The sequence below is a fragment of the Barbus barbus genome, assembly GCF_936440315.1.
Source record: "Barbus barbus genome assembly, chromosome: 28".
Taxonomy (NCBI): Eukaryota; Metazoa; Chordata; class Actinopteri; order Cypriniformes; family Cyprinidae; genus Barbus; species Barbus barbus.
Genome location: NC_136756.1, coordinates 27,828,233 through 27,846,655, shown reverse-complemented (window position 1 = coordinate 27,846,655; position 18,423 = coordinate 27,828,233). Strand labels below are relative to the sequence as shown.

Sequence of the window (18,423 nt, the reverse complement as noted above, 5' to 3'; positions counted from 1 at the left end):
AAATTAAATCAGAAGCTTGTAGGAAAATGCTGATTTGATGTGTATCAATATAAGATGAGGAGGCTCTGTCCTCTGAAGGACTCCAGAAATGTTTTCGCTCATGTCTGTCCACACTCACTGTCCTCTCTGTTGTCGTTTCACAGAAATAAGGAGAGTCACTTCTGAAAGTAAGTTCTTACATAACAGGCTCAGGCGGCCCACTCTCAAGAAACCATGCCATTTGTGTTTGAAATATCAGGATTTTTTATTTATTGAATTATTTACACCTTTATTTCTAAAGGTTACTGATGAACTTTCAAGATGGGGCTGTTACAGTATATGCCTAAAAATCTCAAAATACAGATAAAACTAACAAACTAACATTTGAACTATATGGTCAGAAAAATTGACATCATTTCTCAAATATAATTTCAGAAAGGTCAACTTTCACATCCACAGCAGACACTTTCTGCATTATTAAATAAAATGCATTATATACGTAGCCTACTATTAATGTTTTTTTTTATTATACATACTATTAATAAGATTTTATATATATAAAAACCGTTGTGTGTTTACACACACACACACAAATATATTTGAGAAAATATTGTATAAATAAAATATATTTGCATATTTACTATTTCAAATAAATGTGTTTTAAATGTGACAGTGTTCAGTCATGGAGAGACAAATGGCACCGTTTCCTGAGAATGAAGCAGGCGTTTCTCCAATATATTTTCTTTCTTGTTATGATCTTTATATCCCTGCAGAGATAAGCTCTCTGGCCAAATCCAAACATGTCATTCAAGGAAATGCTTCAGTTGAAGTCTTTTGGCCGTTCTACACCCAATTTATTGAACGAACACTTGCCGTGTCAGGTCATCATGGTTTGATGGCTGCAGACTTCCACTCAGGACATCATGACATGATTGTGGATCCTCAAAGCTCCTGCACGCAGATCTGTCAGGACACTGAGCTTATCTCGTATATATGGCCATACTCCTGCTGTATGCCATGCGGAATGCCAGAACTCCGAAATCCTTGCATGCTCGTACCCAAGCTCCCAATCGGACAGCTTGGACAGTACAGTGAGCTGGTTTCACCCTCTGGTGGAGAAATGTTCTCAGGAGAAGACCTTTTCAGCTTGCTTTCGCCTGTTTGCATAAGTTATATAGATGTGCATAAAAGACCGTTTTTAAGAAAGTTAATTTGTTTGTTTGATCGTGTAGAGTACACCAGACGTGTGAAGGACAGGATTCATCACAACACTCCTCACCGCTTCACGCAGGGGCTCAACATGAGGGCGGCCCGCTGCACCGTCTGTCTGGACACCGTCCATTTTGGACGGCAAGCCGCGACATGCATCGGTACGGATTACATGTAGACCATTTCCAAATACACTATCACTATACTTACAATGTGCCGATACGACTTTTTCCATGAGTACGATACTGATACTTATATTTTTGTTACTTTCCGATACCAGTACCAGTACTGCATTGCACAAATATTGGGTAGAGAAACCACACAGAGAAATGGTAACATTAAAATGAACAGTTTTTTTCCAAGTCAAAAGTATTATTAAAAATAAAAAGTATTTTATCATAACATCACTGAATCAGCCTAATTACATTATTTACATTACCATCAAAGCTGTTTTTATGGGTTAAACTAAGTAGAAATAGCTTAAGAAGTACAGGTTAACACTTTTTGTTGTGAAAAAGGGAATTGTAATTGTTTGGTTTAATTTTAGTAATAAATGATTTCTTTAGTCACTTTCTTATTTTTTCTTGTCAACCCTGTAAAACCTGAAGCTAAATGAAGTTGTTTTCACATATTATACATCATGTGAAATGTGCTTTATTCATATGCAACGTCATTTTTTCAGGAAACAAATGACTTTTAATATATCACAGTTACTGGTCATTACTATTAGGGATGTAAAAGGGTGGAAAGTTGGAACATTTTAGAAAGTTTTGGAAATTTTCTGCCTCTTTGCAACCCTAATAACTATGTGCGATGATTTTCGAAATATAATTTAATAGGAGAAAAATGGAAATAATGGAAAAAAAAAAAAGTTTTTCCTCCTCAAGCATGATCCCTTTTCTGACAAGTTATGACAACAAGTTTACAGTTATTAAAATTTAGCAGGTTTTTTTATATAATAGTTTTTTTTAAACCGTGCATTTATTAGACATTACATTTCTGAAAACTAGTCAATGCTGCTGCATTAGTGTATCTAATACAATGGCTGAGCAAATGTATATATTTTTTTCTTCTTTTGGAAAGTCATATTGGGTTTTATTTCTTTTGATAATGGAACTCATGGGAATGCAGTAATTATTTGTTGTATTGTTGGTTCACCACTACAGAAGTTACTATGATGACTTCTGAAAAACACAAAAATATGAAAAGGGCAAACTGTTGTTTCTTAATAGATCGCTGACCCAATCAGGTCAACCTGGGCTAAAGCTGAAGATGCTGATCCTCTTTCTGTGTTGGTTTAACCATCTTCTCTCTCCTGCTACAGAATGTCACGCTTTGTGCCACCCAAAATGCTCCCCGTACCTTCCAGCCACCTGCGGTGTGCCCACCGATTACGCGCTGCACCTGTCCGAGGCTCTGTGTCGGGAAAAGGGAAGCACCTCTGGTCTGAAAGACGTTGGTGGACACATGAGGCTGGAAGGATGGCTGAAGCAGCCCAGGTGAGCCATGTGCCATGAGCATGAACACCAACAGAAGAGAAGCAAACACTAAGTGTACATGGAACTGTGGTTGTCCTCCTGCAGAAATGGGAAGCGTGGTCAGGGCTGGGAAAGGAAGTACGTGGTACTGGATGGATATAAAGTGATCACCTACGAGACAGAACCAAGAGATGGTTTGTGAATGTTTTTACTTTTCCCAGTGTGCAATGGCTGTGTTGGCATATTATTACAGAGTAACAGTTCATCTCTGCTGGAAAATCTTTAATCATACTAGGATATCCTGGTCAAGCTGGTTTTTGGATAGTGGTAGCTTGTTTTGGCTAAATCTAGGTGATTAGTTCCTCCTGATCAAGCATCTAGACATCTTAAACCAGCTTATGGAGGTCTGCTGGTCTCCCAACCCGAGCAGCTGACAAAACCCCTCTAAAATCTTCAATCCAAACCACCCAGACCATCAGAAACCAGATTGATGATCAGAGATGACCATGTGAAAGTGTTATCTATTTTCCAGCTGGGATAAACAGGTGTGGAACGATGTACAGTACCTTGATGTGAATGGTGTATAATCTGTCTTCTCAGAGTCAGTGAAGCCGCTGGATGAGTTTGAGTTGTGTCTCTCTGATGGAGACGTGACTGTTCATTCTGCTGTTGGAGCCTCTGAGCTGCCCAACACAGCCAAGACAGGTGACAGACTTTCTGTAGAATTACATTGTACCATGTACCTATAACCTATCAAACGTTTTTAGTCTGCAGCATATCAGTTCAGAAAGTATTCCATGTTTGGAAGATGTAACATTTTTCTGCCTCCTAACATACTTGTATGTGTTCAGATGTGCCGTATGTGCTGAAGTTGGAGTCGTCTCCACAGTCGACATGCTGGCCCGGTCAGACTCTGTACCTCTTGACCTCAGGGTTTTCTGAGAAGCAGCGCTGGGTGGCCGTGCTGGAAGCTATTGTGGCCAGCAGCCGTGGGGCGAGAGAGAAAGCCGAAGCAGACGCTGTGAGTGAGAGAAACCAGAAACACCCACAGACTGTTCAGTGACATTTAAAGAGTCAGTGCAGTGACATGTAAGGCAGAAACTGTAGGTTTGTCTCTTCTTACCAGTACAGCGGGATGCAGGGAATCATACTGATAATCCTAAAAGCTCTGCGAAGTGCACTTTGAAACATACTGCTCACATCCTCATGATAGTGTTTTTGGTTCTATACAGAAATTGTTGGGTAACTCCTTACTCAAGCTAGAAGGAGATGATCGCCTGGATATCAACTGCACCCTCCCGCTGACTGACCAGGTACCTGCGTCATCCACTAATCACAATCGCTTTGAATTTACATACAATTAACATACCGTCATCTTGTTTTTGCCATCAGATTGTGTTGGTGGGCTCTGAGGAAGGACTCTATGCCCTGAATGTGATTAAGAACTCCCTCACTCACATCCCGGGTATGGGATCCGTGTTTCAGATCTACATCATCAAGGAGCACGACAAGCTGCTGATGATCGTGGGTGAGCAAAGATCACAACCCTTTACTGCTCGTTTCAGAAGCCAAAACTGAATGAATTTGACTAAGACCCCTTGCAACAGTGCAAAATAAAATTAGCATGGTATACTGTTTTATTTAATACGTTAATATCATGCATTTGTGCACAAAGTACCATGATAATAGTATTTTATTCTTTAAAGTATTCCCGTAGCTCAAACAGTAGGTCATGGTGCTTGCAACACAAAGAACTATGTAAATACCTTGGTACGTTAATATGCTAATCATTAGATCAAAATACCATGATATTTCACTGACACATTTATCCAAAGTTACTTACAAATGAGGACAACAGAAGCAATCAAACCAACAATATATAAGTTCTGTGACTAGTCCTGGTTGGTCTAACACAGTACATGTAGCAAGCTTTTTTTTAAATAACAAATTAAAAAACAAGTAGATAGAATAGAAAAAGAATGGTGAACGCTAATGTTAGAGGGTCCAACTCCAACTTCCTGGCTGTCCTGGAAGGTGTTATGGTTGATGAGCCTAGTTGGATGGAGAAATTGTCATGGGCTGGCTGAAACCACAAGCAGCTCTGTCTTGGCAAGGTTGATTTGAAGGTGATGGACATGCTGAAATGCAAGCAGCTATCATCGTCAGATCATCAGGATGGAAGGAGAGGTAGAGTTGAGTGTCATCAGAATAGCAGTGATATGAAAAGCCATGTTTCTGAATGACAGAACCTAGAGATGTTATGTAGACAAAGAAGAGAAGTGGTCCAAGAACTGAGCCCTGAGGCGCCCCAGTAGTTAGATGTTGTGACTTGGACACCTCACTCCTCCAAGATACCTTATTGCATAATAGCATCACTGTACCATAGTAACAACACAGTACTGTTTGACAAAGGATGCATTTAAAGTAAGTTGATTATGATGATGTGTTGCAGGGGATGAGCGGGCACTCTGTTTGGTGGAGATTAAGAAAGTGAAACAGTCTCTGTCGCAGTCTCACCTCCCCACGCTACCTGAGATTGTGCCATATATCTTTGAGACTGTCAAGGGCTGTCATCTGTTCGCCGCGGGCAGGGTAAGGCTGCAGTCACCATGTGTTTCACTGCATTGCAACTTCCTCTCTGTGTATTTTTAGTGCACTGTGTTGCATCATGCCTTTTGTGATGTGCAATGCAACAAATTTGTACCTTATGTTTTATTTTCTGTCTATTCTTGCTTTAGATAGAAAATGGTCCGTGCATTTGTGCTGCAATGCCCAACAAAGTCACAATTCTACGATACAACGACAATCTGAACAAATTCTGTATACGGAAGGTAAGTGACATTCGAGGTTTTGGATCTTGAAGCAAACTTGTCATTCCTTTGCAAACAGCTGCAATGTTTGACGTGCTCTTGCCTTCTGGTCTGACACCAGAGATTGCTCACACGAACACACCCCTAATGATCCGGCTCTTTATCTCTCAGGAGATTGAAACGCTCGAGCCGTGCAGCTGTATCCACTTCACCAGCTACAGCATCATCATTGGTACAAATAAATTCTACGAGATTGAGATGAAGCAGTGTGTTCTGGACGGTACGTATATCAATGATGTCCTGTGGGCACAGTTAGATGATTGTTTTTTAACCTTCAGGTCAGTCCACAATCTACTGACGTCTGATATCTCCTGTGATGGATCTGTTATTGAAAAGAATTCAGCTAGTCATTGCAGTAACATTTGCATATTCCAGGTTGGACCGGCTGGCGGACCATTTGTGAGAACATGATCAGGCACTTATAATTTGTAATTATGCATTATGTAAACAGCATTTTGCGTGATGGGCTGTTTTTGGCAGAGTTCCTGGACAAGAATGACGTGTCTCTGGCATCGGCTGTGTTCACTGGATCCTCCCACTGTTTCCCAATCTCCATCGTCCAGGTGTCCAGCACTCCGCAGAAGGAAGAATATCTGCTCTGCCTCCACGGTCAGACACCCATCACACCATCTAAACTACAGCAAGTTCCTGTTGCATGAGAATATTAGTTGCATGAGCAACAGTTCATACAAAATCATTACATGTCATGTTGTTCCAAATGCAATGTTTTTTTATTTTGCTGTTCTATGGCTGTTTAAATACTAATTTTTTTTCACATAGCAACACTCCACTTCACTTTTTCAATCTTACAAATGAACAAAAAACCATCTATTTATTTGATTTGCCAAAAGTTACAACATTTAAAAAAAAATCTTTGATTAAATATGCAAAATAACTGTATTTCAGTTATAAAACCCTATTTATAAAACTGTATATATTGCATTTCTCTTCACTGGATGACAGCTGCTGAATATGATGACAATGCAGCACTATGAAACATTTTTCAGTATTCTTTGTTACTAACTGCATACTCTATTAAAAATAGTGGGCACGTAATTTGTTTCTTTTGTTTGTTTGTTTTTTCCCAAATTCCATTAGATTTTTTTTCCATTAAACTTTTTCTGGATTCCTTTTTAAATGGTTAAATTAAATTGTATTAATGAAAAAGCATATATAATTAATTGAATTAATAAAAACAACTTAATTTAAAAAATATTATTATTATTTACAATAACAGCGCCCTGTGCTTATTTCCCCTGGAAATTCTGTGTTGTGCAAATCACTTAAATTGCATTGATTTTCTTTAAATGTTTAATTTCTAATAACAGAGATCGGTGTGTTTGTGGATGCTTACGGTCGAAGAAGTCGCCCTGATGATCTCAAGTGGAGTCGACTTCCCCTGGCATTTGGTAGCCAGTTTTCCATTTGTAACAACCCAAATGTGTAAACGATAGTGATGAGGACCTTGAGGATCACTAACTGAAGCATCTTCTGTTTCCAGCATTCAGAGAGCCGTATCTGTTTGTGACCTACTTCAACTCGCTGGACGTTATTGAGATTCAGGGACATGCAGCTCTTGGGTAGGATGTACAGCAACATGCATGCATATAAGACAATAAAATTAACATTAGAACTTGAGTGTGACACTAAATCCTCTTTAAAACAGGCCTCCCAGTCTTGTTCACCTGGACATTCCTAACCCACGTAATCTGGGTCCGGCCATATCGTCTGGTGCCATCTACCTGGCCTCGTCCTATCAGAACAAACTGCGGGTCATCTGCTGTAAGGGCAGCCTGGTGCGGGAGTCTGGGGAACTGCAGAGGACCGGTTCTAGCAGGAGGTGTGCGTTATGACAATTTATTAGAGTGAGAGCCCGGCTTTAAATTCTAAGTGAATGAGTCACTATTGAAAATCAGATGTTGTATGTTTGCAGATTTAAACTTTTAAGTTACACTGCTTGGCAACTGAATACAGTTGAAAACATTATATGTTGCGATTATTATAAATAATCAGGGATTAAAAAACTTTTTTTTTTTTTCCAATTTTAGTTTGTCTTGTGCAGAAAACAGAGCGCCATCAACACATCTTAGTGTAACCTAACACGGTCACTACAGTCAATTGTGGACTGTTACTTTCATATTATTTATATAGTATTAGAGTATTCAAGGTTTTTAAATAGCTTTTATTTTTAATATTTTAGTTTGTTTTAATAATTAACAAAATAATAATGCTATTAGCTAGTAACATTCACAACAATTGTTGCAACAATTTTCTCTCATTTTTTGTTTTGTTTCTAATCCTAGGAAATAGTAAATGTAATTATTTGATGTCTGCTATCTATGGAAACTTATTTTTGCCAAAGAATAAAAATATAAAAAAAGTTAAAAGGCAACTTATATCTTACAATTCAGACATTTTCTCAGAATTGTAAGCTTATATCTTGCAATTGTGAGTTTACATGGCACATTCCTGACTTTTGTCTCTGAATTCTGCATGTGAATGCAATTCCAAGAAGTCAGAATTGTGAGATGTAAATTCACAATTCCAAGAAATAAGTCAGAATTGCGAGAACTAAACTTAGAATTCTAAGGAAAAAAAATCTGAAATGTGAGAAAAAGATCTGATTTGCAAAATGTAAACGGGAAAAAAGTCAGAATTGGCAGATGTTTACTCAGAATTCTGAGTTTATCTCTCACAAACATTTTTTTCTCAGAATTCAAAGAAAAAAAGTCTTAAATCTGAGATGTGAATTTACAATTCTGAGAAAATGTCAGATTTGCGAGATGTAGATTCAGAATTTTAAGAAAAAAGTCAGATTTGCGAGATGTAAATTCAGAATTCCAAGAAAAAAAAGAATTGTGTGATAAAGTCAGAATTGCAAAATGTAAACATGCAATTCTGATTTTTTTTATTTTTTAAAGCTGCAGTTTTTTTACTCTGTGGCGGAAATAAGCTTCCATAGTTAATCATACTGCTGCTGCTGTTAGTGATCTTACGACGGTTAAAGGGATTCTCGATAAAAACATCCCTTACTCGTGGTAAAATCACACACACACACACGTGGCCTTGAGTTTCTTATTGCTTCATCAATATTTCCTGTTCACAAACCGTATAAATCATCTTGTGTGCAGTCAAAGCATCATGCATTTACCCAAATCTTCACAGCAGCCCAAACAAGCGCGGGCCGCCCACCTACAACGAGCACATTTCCAAACGCCTGGCCTCGGGTCCCGGGACCCAGGAGGGGCCGCTGCACCGCGAGCCCAGCACCCCTCACCGCTACCGCGAGGGCCGCACGGAGTTCCGGAGGGACAAATCTCCGGCCCGGCCTCTGGAGCGCGAGAAATCACCCGGTCGGGCTGTGCTAGACAGCCGCAGGGAGAGATCGCCCGGACGCTTCGAGAGCAGCGGCAGCGAGAGAGACCGGGAGCGTTCGCGCCTTCACAGTAGCTCTGTTCGCACCCAGCTGACTCCCGTCAACAAGGTACGCATGAGACACTGCCACGTAAACTGTGTATCCTTCTAGGGATACAGACATCAGGTTTGACGATGTTCATGCATGCTCAAATGCATAAACATCCGCTGCTTTATAGTTAAATTCCTTCTAGTTATGGCCTCAAACAGGATGCTCAGTTAATGTCCAGCCTTTAAAAAAAAAAAAGTCTCTGGGAAAAGACGTTAAAATCGGCATCCTTTGCAGCAGTAATGATGTTTCTGAGCTGATCTGCGTCAGACAGGGCAGGCAGCCTGTTGAAGTGTTGAAGTGACCTCTTTATCCTGGTGGTGGTGTAGGTTTGGGACCAGTCTTCAGTCTGAGAGCGTCCCGGAGGGATGACGTAAGAGCCATCGTCCACCTCCCGCGTGGATGGACTTGCCCTTTTAACAGGCGCTTCGTAAAACTCTGAACTATATCATCTCATGCCTGTAACCGTGAACAGAGCCATGTTATTCACTCGCAGCCCCAGAGTCTGGGACATTGTGCTGATGTTGTAAACTCTGTCCATGCTGTAACCATTCATGAAGGTCTAATGTAAAGAAAAACAACGGCGATGTTTTGGGGAAAGACTTTGAAGGAATATCCCGGGTTCAGTACAGTAAGCTTTCATCAGCGTTTTGTGGCACAATTACTGCAGAAAATTAATTTGATTCTCCCCTTGTTTATTTATTTTATGTAAAAACTGTGGTAACAGTAAGGCATTTACAATGGAAGTAAACAGGAACAGGTACTGGTCAATTCTGCAATTTGGCCAATTTTAACGTCATATTTATTTCTAGTGAAAAGAACATCCAATTGATTTATTTTTATACACTTTATCTGTCAGCATCAGTTGATTTCAATTATAATACACTGGCCATTTCCTCAAAATGAGTTTTTTCCACTCCAGCAGCACTTTTTACAGTTTTATCCATATCTAAATTCTGAAGGTTTTTACAGACATTTATTTCTTAACTGATATTTTTTCTTTTTCATTTTCTGATTTATGGAGTGATTTAAAAGGAATATTTTAAATTCTGTCTGTAAAAACAAAAATTTTGAACCTGGGATAATCCAACGCGCATATTTCTGTTCTAGAAATTTATGTTTTGAACATAATGTTTACCAAACATTCTTCAAAAAAAAGTATCTGCAACAGAAGAAAGAAACCCATACAGGTTTGGAGCAGCTTGAGGGTGAGTAAATGATGACAGACTTTTCATTTTTGGGTGTGAACTACCACTTTAAAAGAAAAAAGTGAATTGCGTAATGCTAAAACACACAAATTCTTATTTAGAAATATATATTCGAACTAGAGAGCATTTAATGGTAGGACTACTTTAGGTTGTGTTGTTTTCTTCATGTAAACAGGCTCATGGTAGTATCCCTGTGTGAAAATGATCAATTCACTGACCTTGACCAGCACTGATGAGGTCAGTAAGCAATTTTAACTCAATGTACTTCCATTGTATTTTACTGGAACCACCATTTTTGGTTTAGTTGAAATTATGATCTGTGGTAACTGACAGCACACCACAAATGCTGTACATTTATACTGAACCCAGAATATTCCTTCAGCTTAATAACATGATTAGCACATTGTAAATAAGGCGATTTCAATTTTTATAGCTAAACGGAACTCGACTGATGAAGCTACGAAGTCTATTTTTTATGCTAATAAGCTGTTTGTATAAACAGTTGAAATGGGTTTCCTACAGAAAAGTACAGAAAGGTTTTATTTCCATGTATGTTGTATGCTAACGTGGTAAACAGTCAATATGGCTGCTCTTAATGACATTTTTTAAGCTCTATTTGACTGACATTATCGAACCTACTGCACATTGTATATTTTTATGCTAATAGAGTCTGAGCTTGTAAATCTTTTTAAAGAGACACGTCATGTTCTCGCTACAAGTGTCCTTGTGATGTTCAAGTGAACTTATCGTATTTTTGTCGGAAATAACGAAGCTTTCGTCGACACACTCGCACACAGCAGGCTCTTCTGGAAATTTCTGCTGCTTATCCGTTAACGGACGTCCTGTTCAGCTGTGACGTGAAACAATGTCCGGTAGCCCTCAGGGTTTGTAGAAGATCTTCTGTCGTTCCTCGTGGAATATGAACACAGCTCCGAGGCTTTTTGAGTTCAATTGTAATTGGGTTAATTGTAAGCAAACGCCTGAGTGATCATATCAAACGCATGAGTATATTCTGACTTGGTTTTGGGACGTCCCGTCATGTACCTTAATATTGGTAATTGATGTTTTTCAACTAACAAGGCTGCTTACCTTGAACTTTCTTTTTGTATAAAGAAATGAAGCTATATTGCACACTATTAAAGTATGAGCCATACACAGTTCTCCTGGCGTCGAGTCGTTCTTTTTTGGTCAGAATTGGAGCACGTGATCATCACAAGAGTCGCGCGCTTCCGTTCATCACCGATTCATCATCCGAGCCAGACCGCTGGGATCGTGGGACTTGACAGCGGAGCAGAGCAACCGGGAAGAGCATCCAAAAGGTTTGGAAATGCTAAACATTTGGCAGATGAGGGGCAAAATTAATAATGACATAAAAGCCGGATTCTGATGTGAACGAAGGCCAGCAGGCAACGGAATGGCGTCAGTGCTGGAGTAGCAGGTGTAGCCTATACAATCTATTAAGTTTTGATTATTAAAAAAAATATTTTTTTATTCTAATATGTTCAATATCACTGTAGGGTGCCTTTTGGTGTCCTGTACAACTCATTTGCCATAACTTAATGACTATGAAAGGGTGTTAGGCTAAATTTTTATATTCATGACAAAAGCATTACTTGGCTCTTCAGATGCATTTTCTATTTTAAATAATTCAACCATATCTATATAATCCAGTGTGTTCAATAACTAGGTGTGGGGGTAATAACATGCAAAAAAAAAAAAATTAAAAATACATGTGCGAATTATATGAGTTTCTTTAAAAATCTTTTATGTATTTATAATTTGAAAGCAAACAAATAAACCTGTTTGGGAAAGGGACATCATACCTTTTAGAAAATAAAATTAGCAAATTAATTTTCCAATGAAAACGCATTTAACAGTAATATAGCCTATATGTCTATGACAGGGTGGACATATCTTATGGTTTACACTTCGAATAATGGCCCATAATTATCTTTAAAAAAAAAATAAAGTGTGGGACCTCAGCTAATATGTGTCTGTAGAGAAAGTGTCTACTATTTATGACAAAGCCAATAGGAAATTATATGAGTATTGGGAGGGTTGAAAGGTTAGTTTAGAATTTATAATTTTATTCATTTTGTTGATGTTTACCATTCCCCCTCTTGTCTGTTACAAGAGAAATTCTTTAGAATGAATGTTCTCTTGAAGGTGTGAGTAATGAAAATGTGTTTTATCAGCACCTTAAGGTAGTGCTACAGTGTCAATCAGGTTAAAGGGATTTATGAATATGCTTCGTGATTCCTGGAACATTCATGCACTACATTTGACTCTTGAGAAATTTAATTTTATGAGTCTAATTTCTCACTTATTTAAACCGAGAACCTCTTTCATAACCCAAACCATTTGCTATTGTGTCAAAGTAGTAAAGCTCATTCATTTTTATCATGTATGATATGAGACATGGCAAATGCCTGCACAAATTATCATTTTAAATTTTGTTCACAATCGCAAACTTTGCATGCATTCAATAATTTGTGGATGTTTATCGTTGATAATGTTGAACTCTAACGTGATTTATTTACTGTACTAGGGATTTTTGTTCATTCAACTCTAAACTGCTGAAGATAATCATCATCTCTGGTTCATTATTTTAAATATTGTTTACTGAAAGCTCATGTTAAAGTCTTCAGTCTGCCAATTTTGATATCATCAATAGCTGTAACGGAGCCAGAGTAATTGTGTCATTATCATGTTTCCAGCTTTATAGTGATGTTATTGACAGTGCTTCATAAATCAGGGCTTCCCAAACCGGAGTTTGTGAGGGCGTTAATGAAAAGCTAATTCAATCACAAAGTAACAATGTAATTTTCAACTAAAAAGCAATAAAAATTAATGTTATAATATAAATTTAAAAAATATATATATGAACAAAAGCTATATATAAAATGTATATAGAACTAGTGAAAAGAGATTCAATATTTTTGTTTACCTGCAGTGAAGCTTGAACATGTGAACGTGTTAAAAACAGTTTGATAATTCATGTCATAATTCAGTGAATGAGTCCAGCATTCACTTCAGTTTGGAATTCCACTTCGTTTTATTCTTACAGAAATCTGCGACAGTGTATTTCTGATGATTACCAATGTGCAAAATATAAACCCACAGAATTTACTCTTTCTGGAAAAAAAATTAAAAATTCACATTCATGGATTGGCGTTAATGTAAAAGCGGTCCCACCACCGACACTCGAAACACTCTACAGAGCAGAGCAGATGTCATCAGCTTTAGTAATTAACGCCCATCATCACGTCTCTGAACCCTCACGTCACCGGCGAGACCGATGACAAGGTTAAAGGTCACCGCAAAAAATTAAAATGGTCATTATTTACTCGCCCTCTTGCCATTTACAGGAGTTTGAAAGATTTATGGCACTCTTTTTCATAGCCATCACATCCATCAAGCTCCAAAAAAGACAAACACTTGCAGTCGCTGTCGTTATATGGAAAAGAACTGCATAAAGTGTCTCCAAAATCCTAATTTTGAGAGGAAAAAAACAACATAAGGGCGAGTAAATAGTGAACTCCTGATTGAGGGAATTGTCCGAATGAACCTCCAAAAAGCAAATAAAATGGGAAGCGAAACAAAAGAGACTTTGATTGTGATTTGTGCGTCATGTGTGTGAGGAAGGGGCTTCATCTTAAGTGCAAACGCAGCTCAAACCCATCAACACTGATTATCCTGTGGTCTAGCAATTGTCAGGATTGAACATACGATTCAAACTAAATCAACCTGATAATAAATAAGTGCTGGGAGGGGGAAAAAAAACAAAAGGGGCCCTACTGCAGCATATCACATACAATATCTCTCTCCACATACAACATCTCTATTCGTCTGTTCAGCGTCGCTGGGAGAAACATAAGAAATACATTAAAAAGAAAAACCCCAAATGGCTACAACTGGGGAAAAAACAACAACTTATATTTGGTGACTAATTTAGTGAGCCACTATTTAAGAATTCTATACAATTTCTCATCTTAAATGCTATATGTCTCATTCTTATATCATTCTAATATATTATCTCGCATTTATGTTACAAAAAAAAATGCACTAGTGAGAACGTCGGCCAACGTCCACACAACAGATCAGAAAAACAAGAGTGCCATCTAGCGGCCCGTCACTATACAGTCAACATTAGCCAAAGGGAGAGTGCTTTCAATCTGAGAAAGAAACTAACAAGAGTCTGTCATTAACAGGGAAAGTGGATGAATTCGCTGTGGCGTCCAGAATCACCTCAAAAAGAAAAACCCGCCAAAGAGATGAGAAGTGAAAAACAAAGCTAGGATCTTGCGGTCTCGTCCCAGCAGCACCTTTCTCAGGAATGCCACTGATAATCAATCTTTGTGAGATGACGAGGGAAGAAATCCTATTTTGCACACCGTCCGTCGGAGAAAAGCTTCCCTCTATGCAGCAGGTACAGGACAAGTTTCATCGCAAATGAAGACGAGCTCTCAATCGCACCCTGTCTCTTCTGAAAGTGCTAAGCCTCCTCTCCTCATCGTTCCATATATACATGATTCCCTTTCGGGTGGGAAAGAAGCGTCTTCGGCCCCACAAAACAGTCTCTGGAGCGCCTCGGTGTCCTCAGCAGCGGTGTGTCTGGGGTCAGTTGGAGCTGGCGGTGATGGGTTTGTCCAGCTCGATGTTCAGGGGCGGCATGGGAGTCTGCAGGCTGCCGAAACACGACTTGCACACACGACTGGGCTCAAACAACTGCTGGCTTGGCACCGGGATCTTCTGATCGCAACAGCTGGCACAGAACACATTCCCACAATTCCTGGAGGAGGTCAGAGAAAGAGTTAAGAAAGGAAAAAAAAAAACAATAGAATTAGTGCTTTTATAAATAACTCTTAGAATTTAAACTAGGGAAGAGTAGAATACATATATTTATTAAATAAAACATTTATTTCCTGAAGAGAGGATCTGAATGCACAAACTGGGGAGAAAAAAACATCAATAATATTATATATTTTCATTCATTCATTTAATAAGTGATATATTAATAATAATAAATAATATTCATTTTTAAAACAATTCGTATTACTATATTTTTCATAATAACAGAATAATAATGCCTAAATTCACTAAAACTGAATGCATCAAATGTAAAAATTATTAATAAAAATAATATATAATTTAACAAGAGTAATTAACATACAACATAACATTTTAATTGCATTAAAATAAAAGGCATTACATTTTGAAATAAAAAAAAACACTGTTTACATTTGTATTTAATAATAATACAAAATAAGATATGAATTCATTAAAACGGAATGCATTTTTAAATGAAAAAAATATTACTTTTTATTTAATAATAATAATAATAATAATAATAATAATAATAATTAGTATTTTTTATTAATGCATCTTAACATTAAAACTGATTGAGCTAAAATGAAAAAACTTTTCTTTTTATTATACTTTAATTCCATAATCAGAAATAAAACATTCTCCTCCTTATTGTTATTATTATTATTACTTCGTAATCTCACATGTTAAATATGATGATTCTAAGAAAGATATTCCAAAAAAAAATCGATCACTATTATTTTAATCTGCCGACAACCCTAATTTACACACATTTTTCGTGAATCACTGTACAAAACATATTAAAAGAGCTCAAGTTCTTCATGTCCTGAACAGGAAATAACAGTGTTAAAGTGTTAAGTGTGGGAGGGGCTTCTTCAGGTCTGGACAGAACACAGCCCATGCAGATTTACTGCAAGAAAACATCTAATCAATCACAATTGAGTGAGAAGAGGTGCACTGACAGCACCACACGCTGTGTGTTATACAGAACACACACACAAACATGCAGCCCTTCATACATTACTGTCACACAAAACACACACATGCAGAGAGAAAAGAGACTCTACTCTACAGAAAATCAATCACATGAACCTCCATATCACTGACAACAGAATTTCTGGCTCTTATGAAGCTCATAGAATTACTGCAGGTGTATTCACAGATCATCACGGTACAGACGTCAGAAACATCAACATATGACCCTCCTTTACATACTAAACCCGCTCAGTATTCACTCATTTCACATGCAAGGAGATTAACCGATCATAACACAAGTCTTTCACATATGGAAAATAGTCTTAAAAGGTCTAGAAGATCAGCGAGAGTGTGGAAAACGGTTATGAAAAGCTGAATTATGACTGGTTTGGGTCCAAGAAACACTGCCTAACATTATAAGGAGACTTCATGTGTTCATATTTTACACTTTTACAGCATTTTATTTTTCCCTGATGTCCTAATAAAGATCCTATTTATTATTTTAAGTTTGGGGTCAGTAAGTTTTAAAGTTTTAAAATGAGTCTTTTATGCTCACCGAGACTGCATTAAGTTGATCGAAAATACAATACTACTATGAAATATTACAATTTCAAATAAGTGTTTTCTATTGTAATATGTTTTAAAATGTAATCTATTCCTGTGACGGTAAAGCTGAATTTACAGCATCAATTCTCCAGTCTTCAGTGTCACATGATCCTTCAGAAATCATTCTTATATACTGATTAGCTGCTAAACGTTAACAGAGAAAGCCTGTGAAGAGACGGATGAGAAGAGAGCAGGGTTAGGTCACTCTGAAGCGATGCAGGGTTAACAGGACGTACAAGAGCCTGAGAATGACACAGAGAGGGCAATTCTCACCAAACCTCTTCCACACGCTCCTTGCCTCTGTGATACAGGAGGAAAAATCAACTTTAAAACCTAGTGATATTTCTAACTATACAGCATTCGAGGGCATCACTGGCCAAAACGGCAGATATAGTTGAGAAAAATAAAAAAAGACTGCAAATATTATTTCATATTCTCTACTGAAAATAATGCATACAAATAATTCCATCTACAGTAGTTGAGTTTAATTATTTATGTTTATTAAGTCTGTCATGTCAGCAGTATTGCAACATGCTAATGCCAGACTCTTTTGCAATCTATCATGCACTTCACTATTTGTGTGGTGTGCATGTCACATGAAGTTGCTGCCTAGGTGGAGCGTCAATAGAGCGACAACATCAATAGAAAAGCTCAGTTCTGCTGTTCACATCAGTGGCGTGTTGACTCCAGAGCGTTTAGCTGTTTACTCACTGGGCAGTCTGCACTAGTCCTCACAGTGGTAGTTTGTTTAATCTGCTGTTTACAACTGCTGCTGTAATGAGTTAGGAGTCAACCATGAAAATCTTCTCCAAATGTTTGTTTACTGACTGACCGGAGGCAGAGGAATTTTAGAGAGGAAAAAGGAGGTTTTCCAGAGTAAAAAAATGAGTCAACATTAATGCATCTGACCCGAAAAGAGGTACACAGAAAAAAGAGAGAGAAGACTGTAGAGGTGTGTGTTTGTGTGGCAGTCTGTGATGTTGCCTTACCTGCAATGATGTTTTCTAGTGGCCAGCCAGAATCCTCTCTCACAGCCGTAGCACTGAGCGGCCAGATGATCCGGGTACCACCGGGTCACCTGTAACAAATTATATAGGCTCTAAACGAAAGAATCAATAAAAGACCTCATAACGACCTTAAAGACAACATAAAATGACATTCATAATGCACTGAACCTAAAGCAATGTGATGACTTTTGAGTGAAAAATTAGGAATCATTCACAATAAGAGCAGCAGGGTTTTAATAAGTAAATATGGTCAAATTTAATGTCTTTAAAATCTAAAGAAATATCTTCCCAAACAATCACTACGATTTAATTTTTTTTTTAAAGAAAGAAATTAACACTTTTATTCAGTAAGAATGCTTTAAATTGATAAAAAATGGCAGTATAGACATTAATGTTACAAAATATTTCTGTCAAATAAATGCTTTTGAACTTTCTACTCAAAAATAGTAAAAAAAAAAAATGTATCACGGTTTCCACAAAAATATGAAGCAGCACAACTGTTTTAAACATTGATCATGATAATCAGAAATGTTCCTTGAGTAGCAAACCAGCATATTAAAATGATTTCTGAAGGATCATGTGCCACTGAAGACTGGAGTAATGATCCTGAAAATTCAGCTTTGCATCACAGAATTAAATTACATTTTAAAATATATAAAAAAAATAAAACCATTATTGAAATTGAAATAATATTTCACAATATTATTGATTTACTGTATTCTTAATCAAATAAATGCAGCCTCGGTGAACATAAGAGTCTTTCTTTTAGAAAATATATATTTTTTAAATTCGTACCACCCC

General features: G+C 37.6%; 2 protein-coding genes and 1 long non-coding RNA gene across 9 annotated transcripts in view; 1 reads left to right on the top strand and 2 right to left on the bottom strand.

Annotated features, from left to right (window-relative positions):
* LOC306847761 (citron Rho-interacting kinase-like) overlaps positions 1–11,393 on the top strand; it is a gene marked incomplete at its 5' end in the record, with an annotated part of 58,690 nt that extends 47,297 nt beyond the window's left edge. Inside the window, 17 exons of the mRNA XM_079381908.1 lie at positions 144–167; positions 1,212–1,349; positions 2,513–2,687; positions 2,772–2,860; positions 3,267–3,371; positions 3,518–3,687; positions 3,899–3,979; positions 4,059–4,194; positions 5,119–5,258; positions 5,405–5,497; positions 5,648–5,756; positions 6,017–6,145; positions 6,865–6,945; positions 7,038–7,116; positions 7,203–7,376; positions 8,702–9,020; positions 9,329–11,393. Coding sequence (XP_079238034.1) covers positions 144–167; positions 1,212–1,349; positions 2,513–2,687; positions 2,772–2,860; positions 3,267–3,371; positions 3,518–3,687; positions 3,899–3,979; positions 4,059–4,194; positions 5,119–5,258; positions 5,405–5,497; positions 5,648–5,756; positions 6,017–6,145; positions 6,865–6,945; positions 7,038–7,116; positions 7,203–7,376; positions 8,702–9,020; positions 9,329–9,352 — 2,066 coding nt within the window. The 3' untranslated portion in view covers positions 9,353–11,393. The remainder of the gene's footprint in view (positions 1–143; positions 168–1,211; positions 1,350–2,512; positions 2,688–2,771; positions 2,861–3,266; positions 3,372–3,517; positions 3,688–3,898; positions 3,980–4,058; positions 4,195–5,118; positions 5,259–5,404; positions 5,498–5,647; positions 5,757–6,016; positions 6,146–6,864; positions 6,946–7,037; positions 7,117–7,202; positions 7,377–8,701; positions 9,021–9,328) is intronic.
* LOC306847762 lies at positions 2,266–5,248 on the bottom strand. The gene is made up of 4 exons (XR_013782184.1): positions 3,921–5,248; positions 3,790–3,834; positions 3,233–3,685; positions 2,266–2,837 (listed from the first exon to the last, which is right to left on the bottom strand). It is a non-coding gene; the product is annotated as an uncharacterized lncRNA (long non-coding RNA).
* A 1,842-nt stretch (positions 11,394–13,235) lies between the features above and the next one.
* Positions 13,236–18,423, bottom strand: part of mtmr3 (myotubularin related protein 3) — a 38,017-nt gene continuing 32,829 nt past the window's right edge. For 2 of the 7 annotated variants that reach the window (XM_079382943.1, XM_079382942.1), the window contains exons 19-21: positions 17,605–17,693; positions 16,889–16,915; positions 13,745–14,999 (exon numbers count right to left, since the gene is read on the bottom strand). In XM_079382943.1, coding sequence (XP_079239069.1) covers positions 14,828–14,999; positions 16,889–16,915; positions 17,605–17,693 — 288 coding nt within the window. In that variant the 3' untranslated portion in view covers positions 13,745–14,827. Of the gene's footprint in view, positions 13,554–13,744; positions 15,000–16,888; positions 16,916–17,604; positions 17,694–18,423 lie in introns of those variants that run through there. The other 5 variants (XM_079382944.1, XM_079382945.1, XR_013782238.1 and 2 more) reach the window with 4 other exon arrangements.